Source organism: Zeus faber, assembly GCF_960531495.2.
Source record: "Zeus faber genome assembly, chromosome: 11".
NCBI classification, from domain to species: Eukaryota; Metazoa; Chordata; class Actinopteri; order Zeiformes; family Zeidae; genus Zeus; species Zeus faber.
In genome coordinates, this window is record NC_137205.1 from 7567111 (window position 1) to 7595049 (window position 27939).

Here is a 27939-nt window from a genome sequence, read left to right on the forward strand (position 1 = left end):
GTCCCCGCTCCATCATTGCCAAGTTTGAAGACTTCAAGCACAAGGAGCTGGTTAAAAGCAAAGGACGGGAGCTAAAAGGAACCACGCTGGGTATGGACTACCAATTCCCCCGGGAGAGCAACGACCGAGGGAAGGTGCTGTATCCTGTCCTTTAAGGAGAACCGGCAGAAGGGTAAACGCGTATTGATGGTTGATAAACTATATATAGACAGTTTGTTATACTGAGACTCCTCCACCACACCCTGCTTATTTTCATCATTATATATGTATGCATGTAATTCTGGTTATTATATACTGCAAGATGTAGGAATAGGCATGGATTTTGTCAGGATTTAAAATATCGCTCACTCTCATCTCACCCACCTAATTTCCCCTCCTTACTTCTCTCATCATCTCACCTCCCTCATCCCTCTCTCCTCACTTCTCTCACTCTCACTGAATGTCTCTCACTTTATGTATGTCTAGTCCAGCAATGTTCTATGTTTATCTTTGTCTACTTTTCTGTGTAGTTTGTGTAGTTATGCATCCCTACAAACTTCCTGCAACACTATAACAGTAAAAAGGAATGTAGGGGGGGAAATCCCAGACGTTTCTATGGGAAAGCATGGGAGGGGTAGTATAGCTATGGCCTTGGATGCACTGTGCCATCACCCCCTAACTAACTTCAATGACACCCATTAAGTTTGTTAGTTGGAATGTGAGAGGCTTGGGCTCACCTGCTAAATGTAGCAAAATTTTAACTCACCTTACCAGGATGAACCCCAGCTTCTGTCTACTGCAAGAAACCCACCTAACTGCATCTGAGCACCTCAAACTCAAAGCTAAATGGGTTAATCAGAAGTTTTCCATATCATACAACTCAAAAAAAGAGGTAGAGGTAAGATATTGATCAATAAAAGTATCCCATATCAAAATTGAACCACAATATCAGACCCAGAAGGGCGTTACATAATGATTAATGGGGTTTTAGGTAATATCAAATTAACCATAGCTAATATTTATGACCCCAATGAGGATGACCCAAATTTCTTTCACAATATATTTTCAAAACTCATCGAATTTTCTGAATCAATGATCATATTGGGAGGAGACTTCAACACAGTACTGGATCCAAGTTAAGACCGTTCTCAAGCCAGAAATATTCACAAATCCTGGCATTTGTCAGATACTATAAAACAATATATGAGTGATCTTGCTCTTGGGGATTGTTGGCAATCAAATAACCACATTCTAGAGAATACACATATTATTCACCACCCCACCAAAGTTTCTCTAGATTCTACCTTTTCTTGACAAGTAACTCCGCACTGTCCACAATCACTAATCCTGAAATGCACCCTATTGTAATTTCCGATCATGGGCTGATTAGTTTCAACCTGATAAATGAAACAAATCGGAACCCTCCCAGCAGGTGGCGGTTTAACGCCTCACTTTTGACAGATAAGGAATTTAACCATTTCTTCTCCAAAGAATGGACTTCCTTCATTGAACTGAATGACTCCCCAGAAATAAGACCATCCTTACTTTGGGAAACAGCTAAGGCAGTTCGAAGAGGTAGTATTATTTCATTCTCCACTCACAGAAAAAAAAAAGGACAAGAATGCCAAAATAAACTCGAACAGCGACTAAAGGAGTTGCACTCCCAACAAGCCCACTCACCCACTGAGCGAATCCAAAATGAGATCCGGAAAATTACATCTCAACTTGATACAATCATCCATCAAAAGACACAACTCATTATGCAAAGAACAAGAGCAAATTATTTTGAATTCAATGATAAATCAGGTAAATTTCTTGCCAATCAATTGAATGGTGATAGAAAAAAATTACTTATTACACCATCAAAGATCCACAGGGTAGAATAACATACTCCATGCAAGACATCAATAAGATATTTAGAGACTTTTATGATAACCAATATCACTCGGATAATTCATCTAATATATCAAACATTCACTCATTCCTTGATGATATTGACCTTCCTAAACTTTCGACGGAGCAGACTACCACCTTAGATCAACCACTTACTCTTATAGAACTCAGGATTACGCACATTTTGGTATTTTTTAGTATTTATAGAGCTTATTGTGAGTAATCACCGGGTGTCATGACATTTCACTGCATATATGTATGAACGTATGTATATGTATGTGACAAATAATCTCTTGAACTTGAACTTGAACTTGAACTTGAAAGCTCTCTTCTCTCTGCTGAACAATAAATCACCTGGATCAAATGGCTACCCAGTGGAATTTTATCAACACTTCTGGCCACTTATCTCCCCATTATTCATCAGAATGGTTACAGAGGTCAGGTCAACCTCCACCATGCCTCCGCACATGAATACTGCTCTCATTTTGGTTTTGCCCAAACCCAATAAGGACCTAACCCTCACCTCCAGTTATAGACCCATAAGCCTTATCAATTGCGACCTTAAGATTATAAGTTTTAGAATTGAAAAAGTAATTCCATTTATAATTCACTCAGACCAAACTGGCTTTGTCCAGGGCAGACACTCATTCAGCAATATGCGTCGTTTAGTCAGTCTGATCAGCATATCTCAAAGGAACAACTAAAATACTGTTGCTTCTTGAGATGCCGAAAAAGCATTTGACAGAGTTAATTGGACATATATCTTTTCAATCCTTAACAAATTTGGATTTGGAGAGTCACTCATTCAATGGATCAGAATCCTCGACAACTCCCCCTCTGCTTCTGTCATCACCAATGGTTACACTGAACAGCGTTTCACTCTACAACGCGGCACAAGAGAAGAACCCCTCGCGGCGGACATCTGTCAAAACAGAAATATTGTAGGCATACAAACAGGAAACTCTGTTCACAAAATCAGTTTGTATGCAGACGATATCTTGTTGTACATACCAAACCCAATATCATCTCTACCGGAGGTGTTTAATATTATATCTAAATTCTCAGCTATCTCAGACTATTCTTTTTTTTTTGAATTTTTTTTTTTTGTGTGCTGTCAGCATGCTGGGCATACAACACGGAGTATTTGTATGCCATTTGCATCAAGGACAGAGTTAGTCTGCAAATGGAGTTCACGTTCTCAACCTGTAATGCAACTCTTTATTAATTCTTAAATCATCAAGAACTGCTGCAATTACTCTGTCCTGTGGATGACCAGTAGAATGACAAGAGCACAGTTTTGGTTATAGAGAGCCACCACCAACCCCCCTCTTTGGAGAACTATTTATCATGTTTGGGTCTATAAACAACTGATCACTACTCCAAGAGGGGGAGAATCACCACGGTGAGACAAATAAACATAGAAACAAACAACATTTACACAAAAACATGAACATTGGATGACAACATGTGTTGAAAAACTGAATAAGGTCCAGGATAACTGGAACTGCAACTGGTCACGTGGCCTCTTCCTGTGAAAGTTATGGCAGTAAATGAGGGAGGAAAGGAGAGGAAAGCACCCCAGGATGCTGGGGTGCACTCCAAGCAGGTTTGCGTGTGTGCGTGTGTGCGTGGATGTGTGTGTAAGATGTCCACCAGTGAGTGTACATGACTTAACCCCATTGGTACTGGTGTAGAAGGTCGATATTATGTCCCGGCGCCTCCAAGCAGCGCAAGGGGCCCTGAAGCCCCCCCGAACTCCACAGCCCTCGGACAACCCCCGGCTGCAGAAGATCCCCGGTTACCTTGCCCTGTGCCCACAGAAGACCCCCGGGCCACCAGAGAAGCCAGAGGGCCGTGGAGCAACTCCCACGCCCAGCCCGAGGAGCATGACCAAGTCCCAGGTAGCACGGGGAGACCCTGCACCCCAGGGGCGCACACATACAACCAACCCCCGGGCGCAGGCACAAGATGCCGCCACCGGCACAGAACTTGGGCCACGGCCCGTTATAAGGGGGGAGGCCCGCCCCACCGCAGCCGACCAGGCGCCCCGTGAGTGCCAAGCGCCCATACACCTAGCAGCAAATGCCCAGCGCGGGGCACCTCAATGTTACACCCCCCCCCCACCACCACCCCCCCCCCCCCTCCACCACCCCTGGCACCCGGGGCGCCCGCCGCAGAAGCAAAAGGCCAACAGCCGCTATCCACACCCCAACCCACACCCACAATGACAAGCAGTCCCCACAGGCGCCCTGGAGGGCATCCGGCGGTGCTCTCCGTAGCCCCGCCAGGTCGTAGCACATCCCAAGGCACCAGGCGCAAGCCGTCAGGACTCCAGCTAGGCCGGGAGGGGGGGCCCTTCCGACCGCCCCCCGGCCAACCACGTCCCACACCGACCCGCCAGCGATCACAACCCCGTAAAAAAATAAAAAATAAATAAAGAAAAAAAATACAGGAAAACCCCAGTGCTCAATGTGTTCTGTTGGTAACTGCAGTTAAAATTGCTGGGTTGGGGGTGCGAGTCCTTCAGGCAAGTCGAACCGCGTTCACTTGCACCCCTCCTGTCCCGCAGGCCCTGGTCTAATGGAGTGTTGTTCGGAGTAAGATTGGTGTGCCAGTGTATGTGTTCTAAGCTAATGCGAGTGGGATTCAAATTTTTGGGATGGACGAGAAGCACACTTGGGCAGGAGCGTGACAGGCAAGATGGCAGCTGCCCACCGCATCCCCACCCTCATAGCCTACACCCCGCCCATTCCGCAAGCCCTCGGTCTATTGTGTGGTGTATGTGCTGAGTATGAGTTTTGGCACTGGGAGTGATAGGCGGGTCGCGACTGAATCGATCGAGGGGTGCAGCAGGCCGGGGTGCAACCACACAGACCCCCTCCCCCCGTCCCAGTGGGCCCACCTCCCGCACCTGGTGGTAGCCAACCCACAGCGATCAGCCAAGGGCGCAGAGCGTCCACCATGCGCCTCTGCCATGTCTAAGAGAGCTGCTCTAGAGCACATGTCTGACGCGACCCTTGTACAAGTAAAAACCAGCATCTGTCTGCCTCTTTATTTGAAACCAACGACTGACAAACTGCGGGTTAATGCAACCCTTTAATTTCTGTAACATAATCTGGCGTCACGGAACAGGATCGAGCTGCATCCAGGGGGGCCATCGACGACCAAGCCGGCATAGACTAAAACCCTGGTATGGAGGACCGTCCTTCGGTGGGACTCCAGGGCGCCACCTTGGTCTACGTTCCTGAGAGCGGGGTAAGACAGATGTTGTGCAAGTGTTTGAAATAAATCTTCTAATTCTAAATTAAAAATTTTAAATATTCAGGAATTATTTTATGATCCAAATACCAAAAGATTTTCCTAAAGTGAAGACATTGGTTGTTTTATTCTCAAATTTTTATATTTTATATATATTTTATATTTCCAGGTTTCTTCGAAACCCAAGGTCGCTTTACAAGAGAGGGGCAAGGGGGGGGCAGATTAAGGGAGAGAGGAACAAAACAAAAACAAAGGAATAGCTAAACTAACTAATTAATGGAGAAATGATGGGTCGTGAGGGTTGTTTTGAAAGTGTCCAGGATCGGCCTGTTACGGATTGCAGGAGGGAAAGAGTTCCAGAGGATGGGGGCTGCCACGCTGAAAGCTCTGTCTCCGAAAGTTCGTAATCTAGTACGGGGGATGGGCGGCAGACCCATGTCAGAGGACCGCAAGTGCCGGGATGGAGTGTGCTGGTGGAGGAGGTTGGACAGGAATTGGGGACGAGTGCGTCAAGGGATTTGTATGTGAGGAGGAGGAGTTTGCAAGAGATGCGAAACTTGACCTGGAGCCAGTGGAAGTGGATGAGAGTGGGGGTGATGTGTAGCACCATGGGTACCACAAGAAAGAACAACAAGTTAGAGAATTAAAGGAATGTTACAAATGTATGAAAGGAAAAGATGACAGAACAGTGATAAGTTTGGTAGATTGGGAAAGCTTAGGTTTTCCCAGAGGAGTAAGCTTTAGTCAAAATCAGCGACAGCAGAAAGAAATAAAAAAGAGGAAGTACAAGGCTGATTGGTGGGCTTTTGGAGAGTGGGTAGAGGAAGCTAATAACAGAGAAAAGAAAATGAATAAGAAGCAGGGAGAGGAAAAGGGTCAGAGAGACAGAGATCAGGAAAAGAGACAGGGCCAGGAAAGGGGACAAAGAAAGCAGAAAGCATCAGCACCACCACCATATACTTCTAATCAATTTACTTCTTTGTATCCCATGTTACCGGTTAAAAATACTGGATCTGGACCTGGACTCCCATCCTCCCGTACAGCATCAACCTCCAAATCCACCCAACCTCGCCCTTAACGACGAGCCAAACATCATCAACGCAGAAAATACCAGTGGTCGACCTTGACAGCGACGACGACGAGACACCACAAGCCTATGCCGGATGCCTAGAAGTTGTTTTCCACAACCAAAGTGGACTGGTGAAACCTGAAAACATGGGGGCACCTCCCCTGACACCATATGAGACTCATCTATGGTTCGCATTCATCAACTGACTGATGTTCCCACTAGGTGACATTGAAACGCTTGTTTGTCACCTGGAAGACGACAACTGCGGTGTTCTTTTCTTTGTATAGATGAGATGAGGCTTGGATTCTTTCGTTGGTTTTTATTTTCATGGCAGTTCTTTAGCAAGCAAAAGGAGGGAATATTAGTTTTAATGTGCACATTGAGATTCTAAGCCTCGTGTGCTGTGACAGTCCGCTACGAATGTCCGGAGTTCTTTGTGTGTATGTCTCTTATATAGTGTTAGCTCCTCCATCGGGGATGGGCAGTGTTCCTCCTGGAACTTGCCCTGCCTGCAAGTTCCAGGAGGAGGTGCAGTCCAGAGTGGTCCAGAGTGCGGCTCCTTGTTATTTGAGACTGCTGACTATGTGCATGTGAGTTATCGCGGGATGTTGTGTGAGGTCTCTAAAGGACAGTTGTTACACAATGTTTTGTGTGATTAACATATATGTGTGTGCCTATTTATCTTGACACAACCCTCGCTGACCCCATCCTCCACGCTGAGCATAACTATGAGACACACCAAAGGGACAAAGACTGCAAACAAGATCAAAAGAAACAACGGGAGACCCAGACCCAGATGACCATGCTCACTAAGGCCATCACTCATGGTCAGCAAGGTCCATCACGGCCTCAGCAAAACACCTCAGGCCAGACCCAACGAGGCGGAGGATTCCGTGGAAGCCATCTCAATCGCTGAGGCCGAGGAAGTCCCACACAGGCCGCGACATCTTCTATCTCTGCGGCCAGAAAGGACACTGGGCACGCGAGGGTTCCATGCTGCGACAGAGATGACCACAGGGCAACTGGGGTCAAATAGGAGAATCTGGACACTTTCAGAGTTGACGCTGGGAGGAGGGGACCCCAGGGAACGACCCAAGCCATGGCTCTGCACCCCCTGATCAAGTGACGTACACACACAAATGTGAATATTGTGAAGGGCACCCACACACACTCCATTAAACTGGATGATAAAAGTAATGATGAAATACACACGTCCATGTATTAGACTGCCGTTGTCGAGTTCCCAACCCTTGATTTATATATTTTAAGTCACAAATTAAGCTTTCTCGTCGATTCGGGAGCCTCATGCTCACTAATATCCTTCACCGCAACACCTGTTAAACATCCTTTGTCCACTAAAACATCGGCTGTAGCAATATTTGAAAATAATGACAATACACTACACTACTCATCTTTGGTCCAAAGGCTCAAAGACAGACAATTGCAGCTCATCTTAATTCTCTGTCTCTGGAGAGCAAGAATGAATCCAGAAATCTGGGTGTTATACTAGATGGCGATCTCTCTGTTAAATCTACTTAACAAATCCAATCCAAGTCTACAGATACAGTAATGACTTGTAACAATATATCTAAATCTATGTTATCACATGAACATACTGTATATGCACACACATAATGAAGAACACAACCTCAACCCACTCACATATCTTTATTTTCCCATGGATTTCCAAACCATACAAATGGGAGTTTAGTCTGTATGCTATCGTCTTTTCGGCCTACCCCCTCCGATGCAGCTGCAAAGCAAGAACACACCTCACTATCTTGAACACGTATAAATCTGTGACGCAAAACTGACCATATTCTCTGACTCCCTGAAAATAAACTGTTTGTCTCAGGGAGCTGCTCTAGAGCACATCTCTGGCCCCACCCTTGTACAAGTAAAAACTAGCGTCTGGCTTCATTATTTTAAACCACCGACTAACAAACTGCAGATTAAAGCGACCCTTTAATTTCTGTAACAGACTCACTGTACACAATATTGCTACATTTAAGAACATTTGGGTGTCATACAAAAAGGTAAGTCTATCCACCAAACACATGTAGACACATGTCTCATTGGCTGCTTATTATTAAAGGGAGGGCTATTGAACTTAAATTACTTACTGAAATTTCATATTCACTTGGAGTAATAGCAGCCTGCAAAACCTATACAACCAAAAGTCACAGGAAGCAGGGATTCAAGATTCAAGATTCAAGAGGTTTATTCGTCACATACATATACATACTTTTATACATACAATATATGCAGTGAAATGTCAATGCAACCCATCCAGTGAATTACGCACAATATGTTCTAGACTGAACACAATAGCTACCTAAAAATTTCTACTCGATCTAACTAACTTATTCCTAAAATGCAATGCTGTAAGTAAGTTGAATAATATAGAATAAAATTAAATAAAATAAGAACTCAAAGATAATGCAGAGTGTGGGTACAAAATAGAAATAAAGGTAATAGACTTATGTATATGGGACAGGCTATTATGTATATACAGATATGTGCATTAAAGTGGCATGTGAATAAAGTGAGGTAGTGTGCGTGGAGATATACAGTACAGTATACAACAGTACGGCGTAGCAATACAGTAACACCGAACAGAACAGCATTACAGCACAGTATGCAGTAACCCAGAACAGTGACACAATATGCAGTACAGTATGCTACATACAGTACAGTAAGGTAGTGGAGCCTATGTGTGTGACTCAGTGAGGACCCCTGGTGAGATCAGCATTGACAGTTCTTATGGCTTGAGGGAAGAAACTCTGTCTCAGTCTCTCTGTTCTCGCTGTGTGACTGCGGAAGCGCTTGCATGACCGCAGCAGCTGGAACAGTCCGTTGTTGGGGTGATGAGGATCCTTCATGATCCTACGGGCTCTGCTACTACACCTCCTGTTGTATAAGTCCTGCAGGGAAGGGAGGGTAGTTCCAGTGGTACGTTCAGCTGAACGCACCACCCTCTGCAGGGCCCGTCTGTCCTGAACAGTACAGTTCCCAAACCAGGCCGTGATGTTGCCTGTCAGGATGCTCTCCACTGCTCCAGAGTAAAAGACCTTAAGGATCCTCACGGAGACCCGGAATTTCCTCCCTGCCTGAGGTGGTAAAGACGCTGCTTCGCCTTTCTCACCAGAGTGTCTGTTTGTAAAGTCCATGTTAAATCCTCTGTGATGTGGACTCCCAGGTACTTGAAGCTGCTCACCCTGTCCACAGAAGGCCCATTAATCACCAACAGCGCGTGCGTCCTCGGTTGTAATCCTCGCCTAAAGTCCACAATCAGCTCCTTGGTTTTGCTGACGTTCAGGTCGAGGCTGTTGTCCTGGCACCAGAGTGACAGATCCATCACCTCCTCGCTGTAGGCCTTCTCATCGCCGTCGGTGATCAGGCCCACCATAACGGTGTCATCAGAAAACTTGATGATGGTGTTGGAGCTGGACCTGGCCACACAGTCATGTGTGTCCAGGGAGTACAGTAAGGGGCCGAGGACACAGCCCTGGGGGGATCCTGTGTTCAGGGTGAGGGAGCTGGACATGTGCTTCCCCACCCTAACCACCTGGGACCTGGCTGTGAGGAAGTCCAGGATCCAGGCACACAGCGGAGCGCTCCTGCAGCTTGACAGCCAGTCTGGTGGGGACTATGGTATTGAAAGCTAAACTATAATCGATAAACAGCAATCTCACATAGCCCTACTTCCGGCCATCCAGGTGCGTGAGCGTGGTGTGTAGTACCTGGGAAACCACGTCATTTGTGGATCTGTTCTGCTGGTACACAAACTGCAACGAGTCCAAGGTGCGGGGGAGGGAGGCGCAGATATAATCCTTAATCAGCCTCTTGAAACACTTCATGACCACCGAGGTGAAGGCCACCGGACGGTAGTCATTCAGGCAAGCAGGAGAGGCGATCTGCGGGACAGGAACGACAGTGGACCTCTTGAAACAGGACGGGACCACTGATTCAGCCAGGGAGATGTTGAATATTGTCGTGAGCACTGGGGCTAGTTGGTTAGCACAGGTCTTCAGTACTCGCCCAGATATGCCATCTGGGCCCGCTGCTTTCCTGGTGTTCACACGCATAAGAGCCCTCCTGACGTCACGCTCAGACACTGAGAGTGCGCACTCATCCCCAGCAATGTAACTCCAATTAGCCGGCGAGCTAGCGGTGTTGTTGCCAGACTCAAACCGCACATAAAAGGAGTTCAGTTCGTTAGCTAGGGAGGCGCCCACCCTCGTGGCTTGGGAGGGGCTGCTCTTATAGTCCATTATAGTCCGCAGTCCCTGCCACAAGCATCTGATGTCCCGTTGCTCCATCTGTAGCTCCACAGTCTCTCTATACATCCATTTAGCATCCTTCACCGCCCTCCGCAGATTGTACAACGCCACTTTGTAGTTGTCTATATTTTCGGATACAAGACCCTTATTGTAAGCGGCCGTGTGAGCATTCAGAGTGCAGCGGATGGATTTATCAACCCACGGTGTCTGGTTTGGAAATATCCTAACTTTCACTGTGGCAACAATGCTGTCCGCAAACGTGGCTACGAAGCTCACAGTCACTTCCGTAAACTCGCTGACGTCACTGGAACTTGATTTGAACATGTCCCAGTCGTCCTGTCGACATGTCACTCAGAGCGTCCTGAAGCGCAGCCTCTGCTTGGTCTCTCCACCGCTTCACTTCCCTTGTCACCACCAATTCCCGCGTGATCGGAGGCTTGTAAACGGAAACCAGCAAAATTGTGGTGTGATCAGATTTCCCGAAAGCAGGGAGGAAGACGGTCTTGTATCCGTTCTTGTAAGGTATATAACAATGGTCCAAAGTTCTATCTCTCCTGGTGGCACATGTGATGTGTTGGGAGAAATTAGGCAGAACTTTTTTAAGGTTCGCCCTGTTTAAGTCCACAGTCACCACCACAGCCGCGTTGGGATGTTTGTTTTGAAATCCGCACAACACATCATACAGGTCCGATAGTGTTGTGTCGGTGTCCGCTTGCGGTGGAATGTAAACGGCTGTAATGATGACCGTGCTGAATTTCTGGGGGAGGTAGAATGAATGGCATGAGATGGTCAGCTGTTCCAGGTTCGGGGAGCAGGAGCGGGAGAGAGTGTTGATGGTGTTGGGGGGGCACCAGCGGCTGTTTACCATGAGGCATACGCCTCCACCCTTGGATTTCCCCGACTCCCCCGATCTGTCGGTGCGGAACATGGAGAAGGACTCGGCTGGACGTATGGCGTGGTCAGCCATGTCTCCGTCAGGCAGAGACGCAACCCGTTGGAATGAAATCCTCGTCGGAAGTTCATCCATCTTGTTCTCTAGAGATTGAACGTTGGCAAGAAGGATGCTTGGCAGAGGTGGACGGTAAGGTTGCGTCCTCATTCTGACCCAAAGGCCGTCTCGTTTACTGCGGTGCTTTCTCCGTGGACCCGCTTGTGGAACCGCGGCTCCATTTTTGTTGTTGTTAAACTATGAGATAAACTATGTGGGATTCAATGTATCCCGTAACAAATAAACAGTCTCTGGAACAATTTTTATTATTTGTATTATTCCAAAAAATTGAACACACTAACAAACTAACATAAAAAAACATAATGAATAATCATTTTAGTGGTTACTTTTTTCCTTGGATTATTTCCAATAAGTTACGTTTCCATGATATACAATAAACATTGTGGTATTTCTGTGAGTAATTGCCATATCAGCCCTATGGTAATTACCCTCCTGCAGCTTTTCACTGTGCCTGAATGCAGCCAAATGGGGAAACTTTTTCATCATATAAGATAAAAGTTTTTTAATATGGAAAACTCATATTATAGTGATTCCTCTTTGTGTAGTTATTGGTGTGCATTCAAAGGTGTTGAATAACAATAATATAGCATTTTACTTAGGACTACTTACTGTAATTGCCACAGCAACAGTAACATTGGCTACATTATAGCCCCTTTCACACTTGGAATCCGTAACATTGTTGGATAGAAAAAATATTCGGCAAAGAGAGTAATCATTCCCACATTGGCCTCCTTTACGAAGAAGTTCCGTATGGAGTCTGTTCCCATATAAGATGACTTTTACGGTTACAGTACGTAATGGGTTAGGGTAAGTACGTTACGTCCAGTGTAGATGCGATTGTTTGGACAATCTGTCGGCAATGGACGTAAAATCTGAATCTGTTTGTTTTTTTTCCTGGCTCTCAGAGACCAGTGATTCGTTTTCCACCTCCCCGTCTCCCCACCCCTTCCAGACAGACTAGGCTCCCTCCACTGACGGAGCGGAGAAAGAGCCCCGTTCCTGGACGTAATAACCCTATCCCAATCTTCACTGTGATCATTTTAAACCTGTACTACACTCTCTGCCTCCAGAGAAGGCACGTTCTCCACCCGTTCTCTCTCTCTTCCTGTCTACTCGCACCCTCTCCATGTTTCTATGCAGCTGGTGGGCAAGCGAAGTACTTGTGCCCAATGCCAACGCATCACACCCCTAACTGTAAAAGACACGTCTAGGGTCTGAGTGGCATTTTTAAGAAGAAAAATAAGAAAATCTAAGAATATAAACTAAAAACCTGTCTCTGTAGAGACTGGAATTGTTTCGGGTTCATGTATTTGAAGCTGAGCTCTACAGTTCGGACCTGACTCGCTTTTGTCCAAATGTTTTCTTTCTTCCCGATAACAAATAATTTTTTAAATATTTGTACGAAATAATTCTACAAAAAAAGCCACTATTTGTACTTTGTCGGTATTCTGTCTCCGCTCAACCCCTACTGTACATGCTAGTCCACGCAATGTTACAGCTTCCATTCACACACACTTCCATTCAAAGTCGTACCAGCATTTTCCCTGAAATTATACAAGGTTAAGAGTGGGGAGATATATGGAACACATTTTACGTCACATTTTACTTAAGACTATTTTGAAAAGCAGAGTTGAGAGAGAGAGTTTGTGTGTGTGTGCGTGTGTGTGTGCATATGTGGATGTGTATGCGTGTGTGGTTTTGCGTCTGCCTCTCTGGTTGCAATTTCATACCTCCTGGACACCACGGGGATGGGATAATGACGTGTCAGTCTTTGAAGGGTTCCACTGCTAGAATTCCTATTATTATTATTATTATTATTATTATTATTATTATTATTATTATTATTATTAATAATAATTATTTTTCTCCTGTAATTTGTAAAATAACTCATCCATAGATTGGTAAGTTTTCCATTGGTTCATTTCAGCACACGCATAGTCCAGACCATGTGTAACCTGGCCACAAACAGTGGCACTGACCTATTGGGGGCGCTATAACATACATTCTGACTCAAAAGCTCATTGCTGCCGCCACTTTTGTCCTAGCGAAGTGAAACTTGCAGCTGCTTGTGCAGCTGGACATTTTGAACAATTTTGCAACTGGGACCTACAGTATAAAGTTTGCCAATATATTTTTTCTGACATTTTGAATTTTTTAAAAAACCTTCAAAAGTCTTCTCAAGAACCATGACACAAAATTCGTGGGCAGGTCCACAGGGTACACATGAACATAGTTTGAAAAAAATTAAGGGATTGGTCAAAATTTGGCTAAATTATTAGGAAATCAGTGAAAATAAATGTCAAAAACATTCAATTTGCTGTAAAATCATGACAGTAATAAATCCACTTGAAATTTGTCAGAGCAGCAAGAAACATGATGGTAAACATGTCTACCATATCAAGACAGCAGTCCACAAGGGTGATGTGAGGTAGAGGTAGAGCAGGTTGTGTAGTAATCAGAAGATTGGTGGTTGAATCCCTGGCTCCTCCTGTTAGTGTGCTGATATGCCCTTGGGCAAAACACAGTACCCCCTAACTGCTCCCTGGGCACTGCTACATGGTGGCCCACTGCTCCTAGATATGTCAGTTACTAGGTACTTGGTTAAATGCAGAGACTGCATTTTGTTGCCTCTGTGCGATGATAATTTGTTGAATCTAATTGAATCTAATCTAAAAAAAAAAAAAGGAAAAAAAAACGTACACCAGAGGGGCTCTTTGGCCCAGAGTTTACTGCTGTCCACATTACGAACTCTACCTTTAAGGTATTCCTTTTTGTACTGTCCACATGGCACAATTTCAAAGGCACATTTCCATCTATTTTGCCATATTGCCAGTACAGCTCATTGCTGCCATCCAGGTGGATCTAGATGATGGAACCCTGTCCATTAATACCATGCAGCTATATATATTTTTTTTAATTCTGAAAACATTCTCAAGACATTTTTTAGATTTAATATTTAATTAAAAGTACATACCAATGAATTGTATGCATATGTAAAAAAGTAATGATGTGCAGATCCAAGGTACTCTTAAAACCAATGCATTTCCTTTTCTTCATAATAAAGTAACAAAATCAAAAAAAAAAAAAACTATTTTTAAAATAAAACTGGTAGAAACGGTAGAATGAAAGATAAAGAGAAATTATTTTCAGTGCAGTCACTTACAGTCCGCAACAGTGCAATTTAATCTTAAGGTGCAGAGGTTAATGAAGTGATATGCATGCTTTACACCGAATCCAACAAAGGACAAGAAAAAAACGGAAGTCCACTCATTCCTATGGAGAGTCAGATTCCGCACACAAAAAGCTGTGGCGTGCTGCGGTGCAACAAGTTTTTTATTGGAGCTGGGCTTAAAAATAAGTAGATAAGTCACATATATAAAATTATGTTAATAACATTTAACCTTGGATGTCACCATATTCACTCTCAATAAATCTGCTTTCACGCAAGTGAATTTTGTATTCATCCACCGACCCGACTGTCGGATGCGAATATGGATTCGGTGTGAATCCCACTCAAGGCACAAACACTGAGAGGGGAAGTTTTAGCTATTTTAACCATTTAAAATCACCATGGATGTTGGCAAACTTGAATCTCAAACTCATTTTGTTTTTATTTTGCTGTAAAGAAAAATACCGGAAACAACATTAGGAAACCATAGGAACCACTGAATTGGAAACCATAATTTTGGTATAGTGGTAAAAGTGATTTTTTAAATTCTATTCTATTAACCTTCCTGGTCATTACTTTGATTGCATACTCACTTAACAGTTACAATTAATTTAAATTCAACATTTTGTCAATTTCCTTAGGACTGGGACTGAATGTAAAATGTCAAAAAGCCAGCCCAGAGAGAGTTTAGGTAGTTAGTCAACAATGTGCCTAAATCTTTAAAAATAGAAATTCTAAAACGCCACAGCACAACCGCGGTTACATTCTCAACGGGACTTTACAGGCCCACATTTGCCATATGATTTCAAATTAAATCACGTCATGTTCATAGAATAAAATCAAAACATGAGGAAAGGTTGGAACTTCCGTAATAACTACAGAAGGACTAGGCATGCATTCAGTGCAGAGCAAAGAAGTTTGAAAAAGCATGACTAGAGGAGACGCGCTGGGTCTCTTCCATACAAAAATTGGAACGTTCAGCTCTTTTCAATCCACTGTCTTCGCCAACAACACTTTAGAGCTGTTATTGAGGTTTTTTTGTATTGAGTAAAATAACATTTTGTATACAGTATTTCAGGCCTAAATACATCGCATGGTAGCTGCCAGGTCTCAATAGGTCTTATTCGTCCCTAATTGGTTAGAAATATATGGGCAGAATATGTGTAACTAGAAACTGAATTTGAATCATATCTATTTGAATTTGAATTGCTCAAATTCAATAATTGCATTAAAATTTTTAATTTTAATCACATAATTTGAATTTGTATTGTTTAATTTGAATAATTGCATTGAAAAATTGAATCTGAATAGCATAATTTGAAATATAATTTATTTCTTTGGAACTGAATTCCAATTAGCTTGAAACCAAATGTAATATTATGCTCTTTAATTTATTTGCTCTGAAACTGTATATGAGCCTCACTGAAAATTAATTCAGTTCTCACAATTCAGTTTAGTTTACTGAGACACACATCCGGATCGTTGAGGAAGAGCAATAGAGTGCAGATTCACAGTACTCCATTTCACGTACTGTAACCACTATAGAGCTCAGTGGTGCGTTTCCGCAAGTGAGGATTTTGATTATTAGCCATAATGTCCTAACCATTCAGGGTAGACTGACCACGAGCTATGAAAGTCATTGGAAAGTTATCATTCGCAATGGTTAATGGGATCAGTAGTTCCTTCACTCTTAAAATAATTATTGCACCGTTTCCTTCTTTTTCCCCTTTTCAAAAATGATCCAATGGGTGCCTTAGTAAACTGAATTTGAATTGTGAGAACTGAATGAATTTTCAGTGAGGATCAAATACAGTTTCAGAGCAAATTAATAAATGAAATAAAGAAAATGTAATGTTTTTAAATACAATTATTTAAGTTAAACAATACAAATTGAAGTGATGTGATTCAAAATCCCCAAATGATGACCCCAACATTGGTAGGCACTGTGGGCATATAACAGTGAGAATTCTTGAGTAAATTCTCAGAATTTCGGACATTAAACTCACAACATTTTTAAATCTGATTTTATTCTTTTCCCCCCTCGTAATTCTGATCTAAATCTCAGAATTCTGACTTGAAGTCAGATTTTCAAAAAAAAAAACCATTTAAATTCAGAGATACATTTCTTGTATCTCTCTTGCATTTCTTCTCACATGGAGCTAATCTGTTTTTCACTGTAGAGGTCTTCCTTGACAGCTCTTTGACCTGAAACCTTGTTTTTTCTCTTTTTTCAAACAAACATAGTTCTGGCAGATGGGAGCGGGATTCTGATCCTTATTCTGAATTTGACTCATCAGAATCAGTCAAATTTCATGACTCCCTCGAAGCCATGGTAAGTGAATGGTTCCAGTGCTGGACTGCAGGTCTCTTGAGCAAAGCAGGCCATCCTGTTGTCGTGGCAGCTCTGCTCGCTGCCAGGGCTGATATACACCGAGTCAGGCGAGTGGATGGACGGGTCCTCGTCAAAGTAGTTGTGGGGCCGCAGGATGACCCCGCCTCCGTTGCCCACGGTTACCGTGTTTGGGATGTCCTCGGCGTGGGGAATGTGTAGGAAGCCGGTGGTCACCCAGGCGACCAAGTCCTAGAGGAGAGAGGATACTGAGAATGGCTCAATGGGAATGGCTCAACTTGATTCAATGGGATAGATCTTGTTTTATTTTTTTTTTAACCTATGCTGTCGGAATGCTGGGCATACAACACCACGTATTTGTATGTTATTGCATCTAGGACAGTCTGCAAGTGGAGTTCAAGTTCTCAACCTGCAATGCAACTCTTTATTAATTCTTAAATCATCAAGAACTGCAGCAATAACTCTGTCCTGGGGATGACCTGTAGGATGACAAGAGCAATTTTTTGTTGTACAGAACCGCCACCAATCCCACTCTTTGGTGAACTATTTTACCATGTTTGGGTCTATAAACAACTAATCACTATTCCAAGAGGGGGAGAATCACCACGGTGAGACAAATAAACTAAGAGCCAAACAACAAACACATGGAAAAACACAAACACAGAAAAAAAAAACATGTACACGGAAAAACACATACATCGGACGACAACATGTATTGAAAAAAAGTTAATTAGGTCCAGGAAAACTGGAGCAGCAATTGGGCACGGCCTCTTGGCCTCTTCCTGTCATAGTTATGGCAGTAAATGAGGAAGAAAAGGAGAGGGATGCAACCAGGAGGGTGTTGGGGTGCGTTCAAAGTATGTATGTGTATGTGTGTGTGTGTGTGTGTGTGTGTGTGTGTGTGTGTGTGTGTGTGTGTGTGTGTGTGTGTGTGTGTGTGTTGTGTGTGTCTGTTTGTGTGTGTGTGTGTTGAAAAAGATATATATGCATATATACATATATTTTTTTGTTTTGTTTTGTTTTGTTTTTCTCTTTTTGCCAGGTAAAAGGGGAGTACCAAACAACATCTCCAGGCTGGTGCGCCCCTGAGAACCAGACCAAATAAGTTATGTGCACGCCTGTTTATGCACCACAAAAGACACAAATTCCCATTTCCCCTTAACACTAATTTATGGGGACCACGTTCCCATTTCCTGACCTAAGAATTCCAATTGCACTCTCACACAATTGGGGGATTTGGTGAGAGTGTGCCACCGGGTCAGCAGGCCACACTTTGAAGGTCTGAAAGCAGACCTGCCTTGAAATTTATCACTTCACTCGCCCTTACTTACATCCTTTTAAAAGGGAATTTCCTTCATATTTAATATTAATTTAAATTGATAAACAAAAGTGAACATGGGTGGCCACAATGCATTCCAAGCTATGTGTGTGTGTGTGTGGGGGGGGGGGAGACTTTAGGGAGTTCAGAATAGGAATCTTTCCAGGAAAATACTTGAATGTATCGAGACCAGGGTCAATGAAAACAGTCATTAATAAAGCTTAAGCAGGAGCAGACGTGCACATGCAAGGGTCTGAGTGTCCAGGTGAGTGTACAGGATTTATTCTACTGGTTCTTGTGTATAAGGTTGGCACTCTGTCGTGGCACCTCCAAGCAGCGGAAAGGGCCCCGAAGCCACCCTGAGCTCAGCAGCCACACATACACCCCAAGGCTGCAGGAAACCCTGAGCACCCTGTCTCACAGCGACAGAATACCCCTGGGCCCCCACAGAAGCCGTAAGCCCGCGGAGCAACCCCCACACCCGGCCCCGAGGAGCACAACCTAATCCCAGGGAATGCGAGGAGACCCCGCACCCCTGACGTGCACACATACAACCCACCCCTATGTGCAGACACAAGACGCAGCCGCAGACGCAGAACCAAGCAAATATGCTCCGCAAAAGCGACTCTCTTCCCTCCTTGGAAGTCTGTGTGGCATTATATGTACATAAACCAATACATACACTATACTTTAAGATACAATACAACAACATATACTACACTATAAATCACTTAATCTTAATATTTTTTGTATTATCCGTGCACTATATTAACACTGTTATAATAACACTGTCGTGTAACACAGAAATAATTGAGTCAGACATAGTAATAAGTAAGTAAGTAGTATTAGTAATAGTAGTCATTTACAGTAATATATACACTATATACACATGCCAATAATTTATCCTGTGCATAGAATCCCACTTTGTATATTCTGTATATATTTTTATATATTTCGCTACTTCTGTTTTGTATATTTGGCTACTTTTGTTAAAATTTTTAGCGTATTCTATTATATTTTGTTGAACAGGAGATAGCTACAACTTCCCAAACTTAATCTACCATAAATAAATGAAATGGATGGTAATTTGCATGCCAACACACACACACACACACACACACACACAGACACACACACACACACACACACACACACACACACACACCTCATTGTCGATGCTCTCGTTGTCTTCTATGTACTTGCTGAAGTCGACAGCGGGAGACCACACATCATTCTGACTGTACAGGCTGCTGCTGGTCTTCTCTGAGTCCTTGTGCTTGGTGATGGCCACTTTATACCTGGAGAGAGGAAGAATAGAGGTTTTGTACCGAATATTGAGCCACGGCTGTCCAGAGATGATCCAACCCTTTTTTTCTGACTTTGGAGTTGGGTTCTCTCACCTGGCCCAGGACATGGACTTCTCCTCGGCCTCGCTCTCCGGGAGGTGGTCCCCTGCAAAGCTGATCACCTGGAGCCTGTAGGAGCGCTGGTGGCCCCAGCGGTTGGTCTTGTCGCTGGCGATGTGGAGGTAGCGCGGAGTCTTGGTGCCATGACGCAGCGCCGCTTCCTGTGTGGTGAAACGCCCAATATCCTATGTTCATAGGTGTTTTACTTATAAAAGAGTGGATAAGTTGTCATGATCCTCTCCTGCCTGGATTCCCTGTCTGTCTCTAGGTTCCTCTGCCCCTCTCTGGCTCCCTCTGTCTGTGTCTGGTGTCATGTCACATCTCTGTTACTTCACACCTGTCCCCAGTCAGTAATCTCACCACCTGTCTCCACCTTCCTCTTCACTCCTTTTGTATTTAACCTGGTCCCATTCACTCTGTCGGTGTCGGTTTGTTGCATGTGATTTTCGCATGTCTTGAACGTCTTTCTTCGTGCCTTTTTCCTTGGGTGTGTGCCCCAAACTCTTGATTCCTGATCCTCCACTGGCTCCTCTGCTCCTCGTTCCTGAGTCCCTGCCTTCCCCGTCACGAGTCCCTGCCAGTCCTGATCCCCCTTCTGTTGCCTGTTCCTGATTCCTGCCTGTCTACCCATGAAACCCCTGTTTAAACTCCTAAAACCGTGTGTCCTGCGTTTGGGTTCATCTTGACCTCATCCCTGACAGAAGTAAAAAGACCATTCATTTTTTTCATGGAAAATATATATATATATAGGCAGTGTATATATATATATATATATATATATATTGTGAAAGCACAACACAAATATATATTCATAGTTATATATATATATATATATATATATATATAATTTAGTTACAGTCTATCCAGTCTTAAATTGTTTCCTTTCAGATTTATTTCAATTTTGTTAATTTTCCAATTTATATTTATTGGTTGTCATTAGGTTTATTGTATATTTGTATGTTGTTTAGGTTATTTTTTCTGGCTTATTGTTGGGTTTATTTTTTAAAACATAGTTCATGCTGCTACTGTGGTTTATTGTATATTCAAAACATGTAATTAATTTCTATCTTAGTTTCTATCTTCGAGTCATTTCTTTGGTTTGTTGTATATTTTTCCTGTTTCTTGTAAATTTTTTGGGATTATTTTATTGTTTTTGTTAATTCAGTTTGTTAATCTATCTTTAGGGTAGATTATTGTGGCTCAATACTGGTTGCTAGTGGCTGGTTTAAAGTTAGCCTCGATGGTAACTTTGCCTTCCCTCATCAACCAGTTTAAAACCCTGAAGCCCGCCTCCTATGAAATATAATTAGTCGTCTCACATTTCATCGGTTCAATCACAAGCGATTGTAAATTTTCCTATTCTATTTCTCTCACTTCATGCTGTGTTTCTGAGACAGGATGCCAAATAATCTGTTTCGAGGGTGTCTGTATAAACCAACAGGGCTACCTTTTCCGTTTTGAGCTGTTTCTCCACCAGCGTGGGGATCATGGCGTGGTGCTCAGGCATCCAAGGCATCGACATGTTGACATACTCCATGTCTTTGGTCGTGAACACGTTCTTCACACCTGGAGGAGGAGACCAACTATGTATTAGTGGTAAAACTATTACCTTTGAATCCATATTTGCATTAGAATAGCCCTTACAAAGCCCCAATGAAACTGACATACGTGTACATGATAGCCTGTTGATTCTAAGTGGTGACGTACTGGATACTACACTGCCGAGATGTAATAGTGCTTCACAGGAAGTGATATGATTCACATACTACAAATGTCAGGAAGGGACATATTTACACCGATCAGCCACAACATTGACAAACGTGATTCATCAGATCACGCCACCTTCTGCCTTTGTTCCATGGTCTAGTTCTGATGTTCACGTGCCCATTGTAGGCACTTCGGTGGTGGACAGGGGTCAGCATGGACACTCTGAAGGGTCTGCGGCTGTGCAGCACAATACGCAGCAAGCTGTGATGCACTGTGTGTTCTGACACCTTTCTATCATAGCAGCATTAACTTTTTCAGCAATTTGTGCTACAGTAACTCTTCTGTGGGATCGGAGACCAGACGGGCTGGACTTCACTCCCCACGTGCATTAATGAGCCCACGGGCGCTAATGACCCTGTTCACCGGTTGTCCCTCCTTGGACAAGTTTTGGAAGGTACTAACCACTGCATACCAGGAACACCCCACAAGACCTGCCGTTTTGAGATGCTCTGACCTAGTGATCTAGCCTTCACAAGTTGGGCCTTGTCAAAGTCACATGTCAAAGTGTTATGCTTGTCCATTTTTCCTGCTTTTAACATGTCAACTCCAAGAACTGGCTGTTCACTTGCTGCCTAATATATCCCACCCCTTGACAGGTGTTATTGGAACGAGATGATCAATGTTATGCACTTCAGCTGTCAGTGGTTTTAATGTTGTGGCTGATGGGTGCATATTGCCCTTGTATGAACGGAATAGGAATGCATTTGCCTTGTCTTAATATCAGTTTACTGGAATTTACTATTTCTTTATTTTTGTGGATGGCACATAACGCACATAACACCGCCTGTGTTATGTACGTCCTCATCCCACTTCTTGAAATAGTATTCTTACTCCCCGTAAAATATTGGAGTATTTTAAGAGTTTGGTATGAACTAGCTTCGACATGAAGCCTTTTTCCTTTTAAGTACAAAAGTGTGCCTTGGGGAATTTTTAATACATGGAAAGCTGAAGAGTGAAGAAGAGTTCTCCATATGAAAAACATGTATATGGTGGAATTTTTGAAGTAAAGACAGGGGAAAATCTTCGCAAATCATTTTCGACTCAACTATTAAAATTATTTGATGAGTGAAGGGTGACCAGGCATCCCTCTTTATGCTGTACTGCACAGCATTTTCATCACGAGTCCCACATATTGAGACAACGTCCCACATTTTGATTGGCTGGTCAAAACTCAAACCACTGCAGGACGGACACTTTCCCAATATCTGTTTTTTATCCAATTGCTGTGAAAAAGCAGGGAAGGCTGACATCACAAGGCTGGTTTGGAGGTCAATCAAACTGCGCACACGTGGGTCACAGTGCAAGTTGACCTGTCACCATCTTTGCTACGCCCACTGGGGGAAATTGCAAAACACCAAAGTCACAAACTATGCAGGTTTAGGCGGAATATGACGGAAACTACCAAAATGAAAAAGATATGCAGCTACAACAAAGACTGGGAAACTACAGTACTTATAACTGGGTGAAGTCAGTCGAAGGCGTTTCTCAGTTTTTTGCTAAATTTTCTAAAATAGTGGAGTTTTTACATTTTGCTCGGGGAGGAATAAGATGTAAAACAACACAGTACATGTGAGGCTCACAAAAAAAATGTGCATAGAGATGTTACGAGCTAAGGGGTCCTACACAAAGAACATACTATTTATTCCACAGTTGGTTCGTTGACATCTGGTCACCCTAACGACGACTTGTGTTTCAATTGAGAGTTCTGTGTGAATCCTGCCTTTCTCTGTGTGAGTTCGAATAAAATGATCTCTGTGTGAGTTGATTATATTTGAAAATCATTTGCTGAGGAATGATTGTGATCATTCAATGTTCTAATGACCCAAATCTGAAATTTGTATAATATTCACCGATATTTCGCTTGTTTGCTTTAATTTTAATATTACTATTTGATTGCCTTCTATTAATGTAAAGTACTTTGAGTTGCATGTCATGTATTAAAGGTCCTATACAAATAAAGGTTTATATTATTATTATTATTATTAATTGAGGAGGTTTGAGGATCCAAGATTAAAGTGTAAATATTTCACAACAAGCAGTCCATTTAAACGTGTTATATACAAATATTACAAAGAAAAATATACAACTAATTACATTTTTATCTTATTTTTGAGGAAACACTGGGCAAGAAGTACTTGAAGTGCTTGAAGACCCTCTTGGGGAATGTGTTAAAAAACAGGTAGAGGTGAGTTCAATGTTTAAATGTAAATTATAATAAGGAACTGTCAAAAAGTAGTTCATGTTTAGGGCTAACTACATACTGTAGTGCTTCATTTGGTGCAAGAAGTGTTTTTCTACTTGAGAATTATGTAGTGTCGTGCACTTTTTGGCAGACGTGGTCCGTTCAAATTCCTTTCTTTTTTTTAATTTAATTAGGACCACATTTCATGAAGCCAGCGTTAGGGGAATTTGTGTATTTTAGCTCCCTAGTATGAGGCCAAGGTCCAAGGACCAAGTCCCCGATAATGGTTGATGCCGAGGAGCCAGAACCATAAGGAAGGTGTAGAGGTCAGGAGTATCACTTATCAATGCTGCAGTTTTTTTGGGGTAGTGTGGAATTTAATGTATTTTTAAAAGAGGGCACTTAAAAAGCCACCTGTAATGGTTTAGAAGCATGTTATAGACATGTTTATATGCAGGTTTTGAATATTTACCTTTTCCAAAAATTATACAAAAACCAGGAATTTTTTTCAAATGCAATGTTCACATTTGTGTGACTATGACCCCTTTTTCAGGGAATGAAAACCCAAAATAATACACCCACAAAGGATGAGCCCTACAACACAAACTGGAGAGCCAGTCTGGAACTCAAAACTTTTGAATCCCAGAAATTTGCCGTTGATTGCGGACTCACTTACAGTTCAAAGGAATGTTGTTGTACATTGATGAGAGGAACTTGGAACAGCGGAAACAGGAACAACATATGGCCTAGACATTGCACAATAGCCATCGCTTGACGCAGCTGCAGTGTTCACACACTCACATCCCACATGGGACTAATACTTTGCACTTTCTCACTGAAATTACACCAAAACACCAGAAAATGTACACACAACCCGCTGCACCCGCACATTCTGACTTTTTCCTTTTCCTACATTATTTTTATGTTATCAAATGAAAAGTAAATTATTCTGTGACATTCTATACTTAATTTTACAGATTCAGAAAAGTAAAATCCTACTCCGGGATTTTGTGTCAACCGGGTGGATTTGCTCATTATCCAGAACAGTGCATGGCTGCAGCCAAAACACGACAGGCTTTTAACTTTGTGAACCTGGCATCATCCGCCTCTGCTAAGTCATTTATCTCTTTGGCGATATCCAAATATCATTCATGGTTCATTTGAAATGTGTAATGTATTTAACCACCTGAAACGATAAAGGAACATATTGGGGGAAAATAAAATGGAAACCCATGAAAACCACTTGACTGGTTTCCATTGAAATTGTGGTCAACATAAACAACTGAAGTATTTTTGGGACAGCTTAGCCATGCAATTGCACACAGCTGGGAGTCCATCTACAGCTGCACAGCAATTACTACTTAATGTGTTACGCTAACACGTGGTCTCTTAATGTGTTTAGAAACCTTGCTCCTGCAAAGGTTGAAGACATGCAAATTTAAGACATCCAAAAGTGCAAAATAAAGCTTGTATATTTCACTTGCTCCTTCCCCTAACAATAAGAAAAGTCAGGAGATATAGAAAATTAACAAATTTTCTTTTTGTTAATCCTTATTCCTCCTAACGTATGCAGATTATTATGTATGATGTATGCACATTAGTTAGATCACAGTATACAAAAAAATATTATTATTATTAATATTATTATATTCATATATATGTGAATGTACGGAACATACCCTTGCATTACAGATGTGTTTATATATATATATATATATATATATATATATATATATATATATATATATATATATATACTGACTATATATATATATAAACACATCTGTAATCTAATGGTATGTTCCGTACATTCAGTATATTCATACTAGGTAATATTCAGCGTACATCTATTACATTTTTTATCGGGTTAACATCTTTACCTTGAAGCGGCAATCATTAAAAAATCTTTGGTTGTTTTTTTTTTTTACTTGAGTTGGTGGGGATATTTTTTCAACCCGTGAAGCTGTTTTTTTTGGTGAATGTTCATTTATATCGACGGTTTACTGACCACAACGAGTTACGCTGCTTTATCAAATTCACCGCGGCTGCCATTTACTTCTTGTGTGTGTCTGATAGTTTAATTCTCGCCAGGAATGGAGGACCGTACCACCAGCAATGGAAACAGCACGACAAAGGAGCGCATGCTTAACACAAAAACACCTAATCTCTGTTTCTAAGGCCTCGTCCACACGAAAACTGCGCTTTGATTCAGTGAAATTAAAACTTTGAAAACGAAGCTCACATTCCATGCTCCAAATGTTCATCTGTGGCGGTTGACGTCAAGTCTTGTGAGATATTATCGTCCCCTAGCGGCCTGAATGCTTATTATAGTGTTTTAAATCGGGTTTTTTTTTGTAGAAGTAGTAAATATTATTTTATTTTTTTCTGAAAAAACTGAATACGAGTGGATATATCTATATCTATATCTATATCTATATCTATAGATTTATATATATATATATATATATATATATATATATATATATATATATATATATATATATATATATATATATATATATATATATATATATATTTATCTTATATATCTCAGCTAAATAAATTGGATTTCTTTTTTTTTTTTAACAAAATAATCTCACGGATTTCCACTTTAAATACAGACACGGTGCAGTTTAGAGTGGGAGGTGGAGGGCGCGCCCGACTTACCCAGCACATCCAAATCCACCTTGAAGTTGATGAAATGGGTGTGGATGTTCCCGAGGACGTTCTCCGCCACCTGGTTACCGAACTTCAGCGCGCCCTCCATCATGTAGGACGAGGAGATGTAGCCGGTGGCGTGCACCTTGGCCTCCACCGAGCCGCTCTGATAGAAGATAAAGTCCCACATGTAATCGTAGTTCCCGATGGCGGTGATCGTCCGGAACACCAGGGCGCTGTTGACCATCCCGCCGTAGCTATTGCTGAAGAAGTCAGAGAAGTGCCGGCGGAGGGGCTGCCCGGTATTGTGCTCGAACACGCAGATGGAGTTCCTAAAGCGCACTGGCTCCGACACGTCGACGTAGCGGTGGGTGGTGACGTAGGTGGCGTCGTAGGGGCAGTCCACGCCACGGGTCAGCTCGTGCGCGAAGCGGCCGATCCCGATGCTGGAGTCCAGGAACTTTGTCAGGATCATGCCGGGCGTGACGGAGCCGTACACGGACATCGCCTCCTGCACACTTAGCTCGTAGGCGATCCTCTCGCCGCGGAACCGTATATCGAACGCCCGCATGCCCGTGAGGGAGCTCAGGCCGAAGGCGAAGCTCCAGTCCAGGTAGAGGACGTGGTTGTTCCGCACGCTGAAGCGCTTGCCCTGCGCATAATACTGCTGCGGTCCGAGCTGCAGGGGTCTGTGCCTCGGTTTCAGGGAGCCGTAATCGGGCGTCTCCTTGTAGACGATCTTCCGAACGGTGCCCGCCTCGTACTGTCGTCGCAGATCCTCCACCGAGTCGAAGTACTGGCCGTTGTAGAGCAAACGCTCCACTCTCCACTGCGACGCGTTGACGCTCCCGTGGTCCACCAACACCTCGAAGCCGACAGGGTTGATGTACATGCCACTGCGGTCCCTGAAGAAGGACACCCAGGTCTTTCTGTCCCCGGATCGGACCCCGCGGGGCATCTGCTCGAAGGCATTCAGAGTCTTGCCCTGGCCCACGTCGAAGCTCTCCTTCAAGAGCTTGCCCAGTTTGGAGAACACTTTGGCTTGGAGCATTTTGAAAAGCAACCTGTACTCCCCGATGGTCACGGTGCGCGCGTTAATGTGCAGCTCCCTGCCGTACCTCTCCACCGTCACGTCCTTGTGGTAGGTGGGGTTGGGCAGGGGTCCCACCACGTACTCCTTGATGTGACCCGTCGTGCCGTGGAAAACCACCGCCGTCGCCTCCCGCGCCGGCCGTGCGCCTTTGCCGTCCAAGTAACCGAGCGCGTCCGCTTTCCTGGGCAAGGACAGGTCGATCACGAATAAGAAGTTGCGGGAAGGTTCGGCGAACGCGTCGTTGGTCACATCCAGTCCCTTGATCCGGATCATGTAGTCCCGGACCTGGATGTACTCCTCCCGGGAGAGGTCCGCAAACACTCGGCTACGCTCGTCGTGCTCGGCCCCGGGTGGGAGGCGGCGCGGCTGGACGGAGCATCTGGGCGCCTTGCTGGAGCTCAAGCAGATGAGGGCGATGTTGAGGATGACGGAGATGAGGCCGAGTAGGATGAGGGTCCACTTCACTATCGGGGACATCTTCTTCTGAGCGACCATTACGCACGAC

The 27939-nt window shown here is 43.4% G+C and overlaps 1 protein-coding gene across 1 annotated transcript; it reads right to left on the minus strand.

The window, feature by feature from the left end:
- Positions 1 to 14439: 14439 nt before the first annotated feature.
- On the minus strand, positions 14440 to 27929 carry LOC307236392 (amine oxidase [copper-containing] 3-like; the record flags this gene model as incomplete). Its single annotated transcript, XM_080008801.1, has 5 exons — positions 14440 to 17241; positions 19494 to 19626; positions 19729 to 19895; positions 21182 to 21300; positions 26351 to 27929. The coding sequence occupies 5 exons, from the start codon at positions 27927 to 27929 to the stop codon at positions 16960 to 16962; spliced, it is 2280 nt and encodes a 759-aa protein (XP_079864927.1). The 3' UTR covers positions 14440 to 16959.
- Positions 27930 to 27939: the final 10 nt, after the last annotated feature.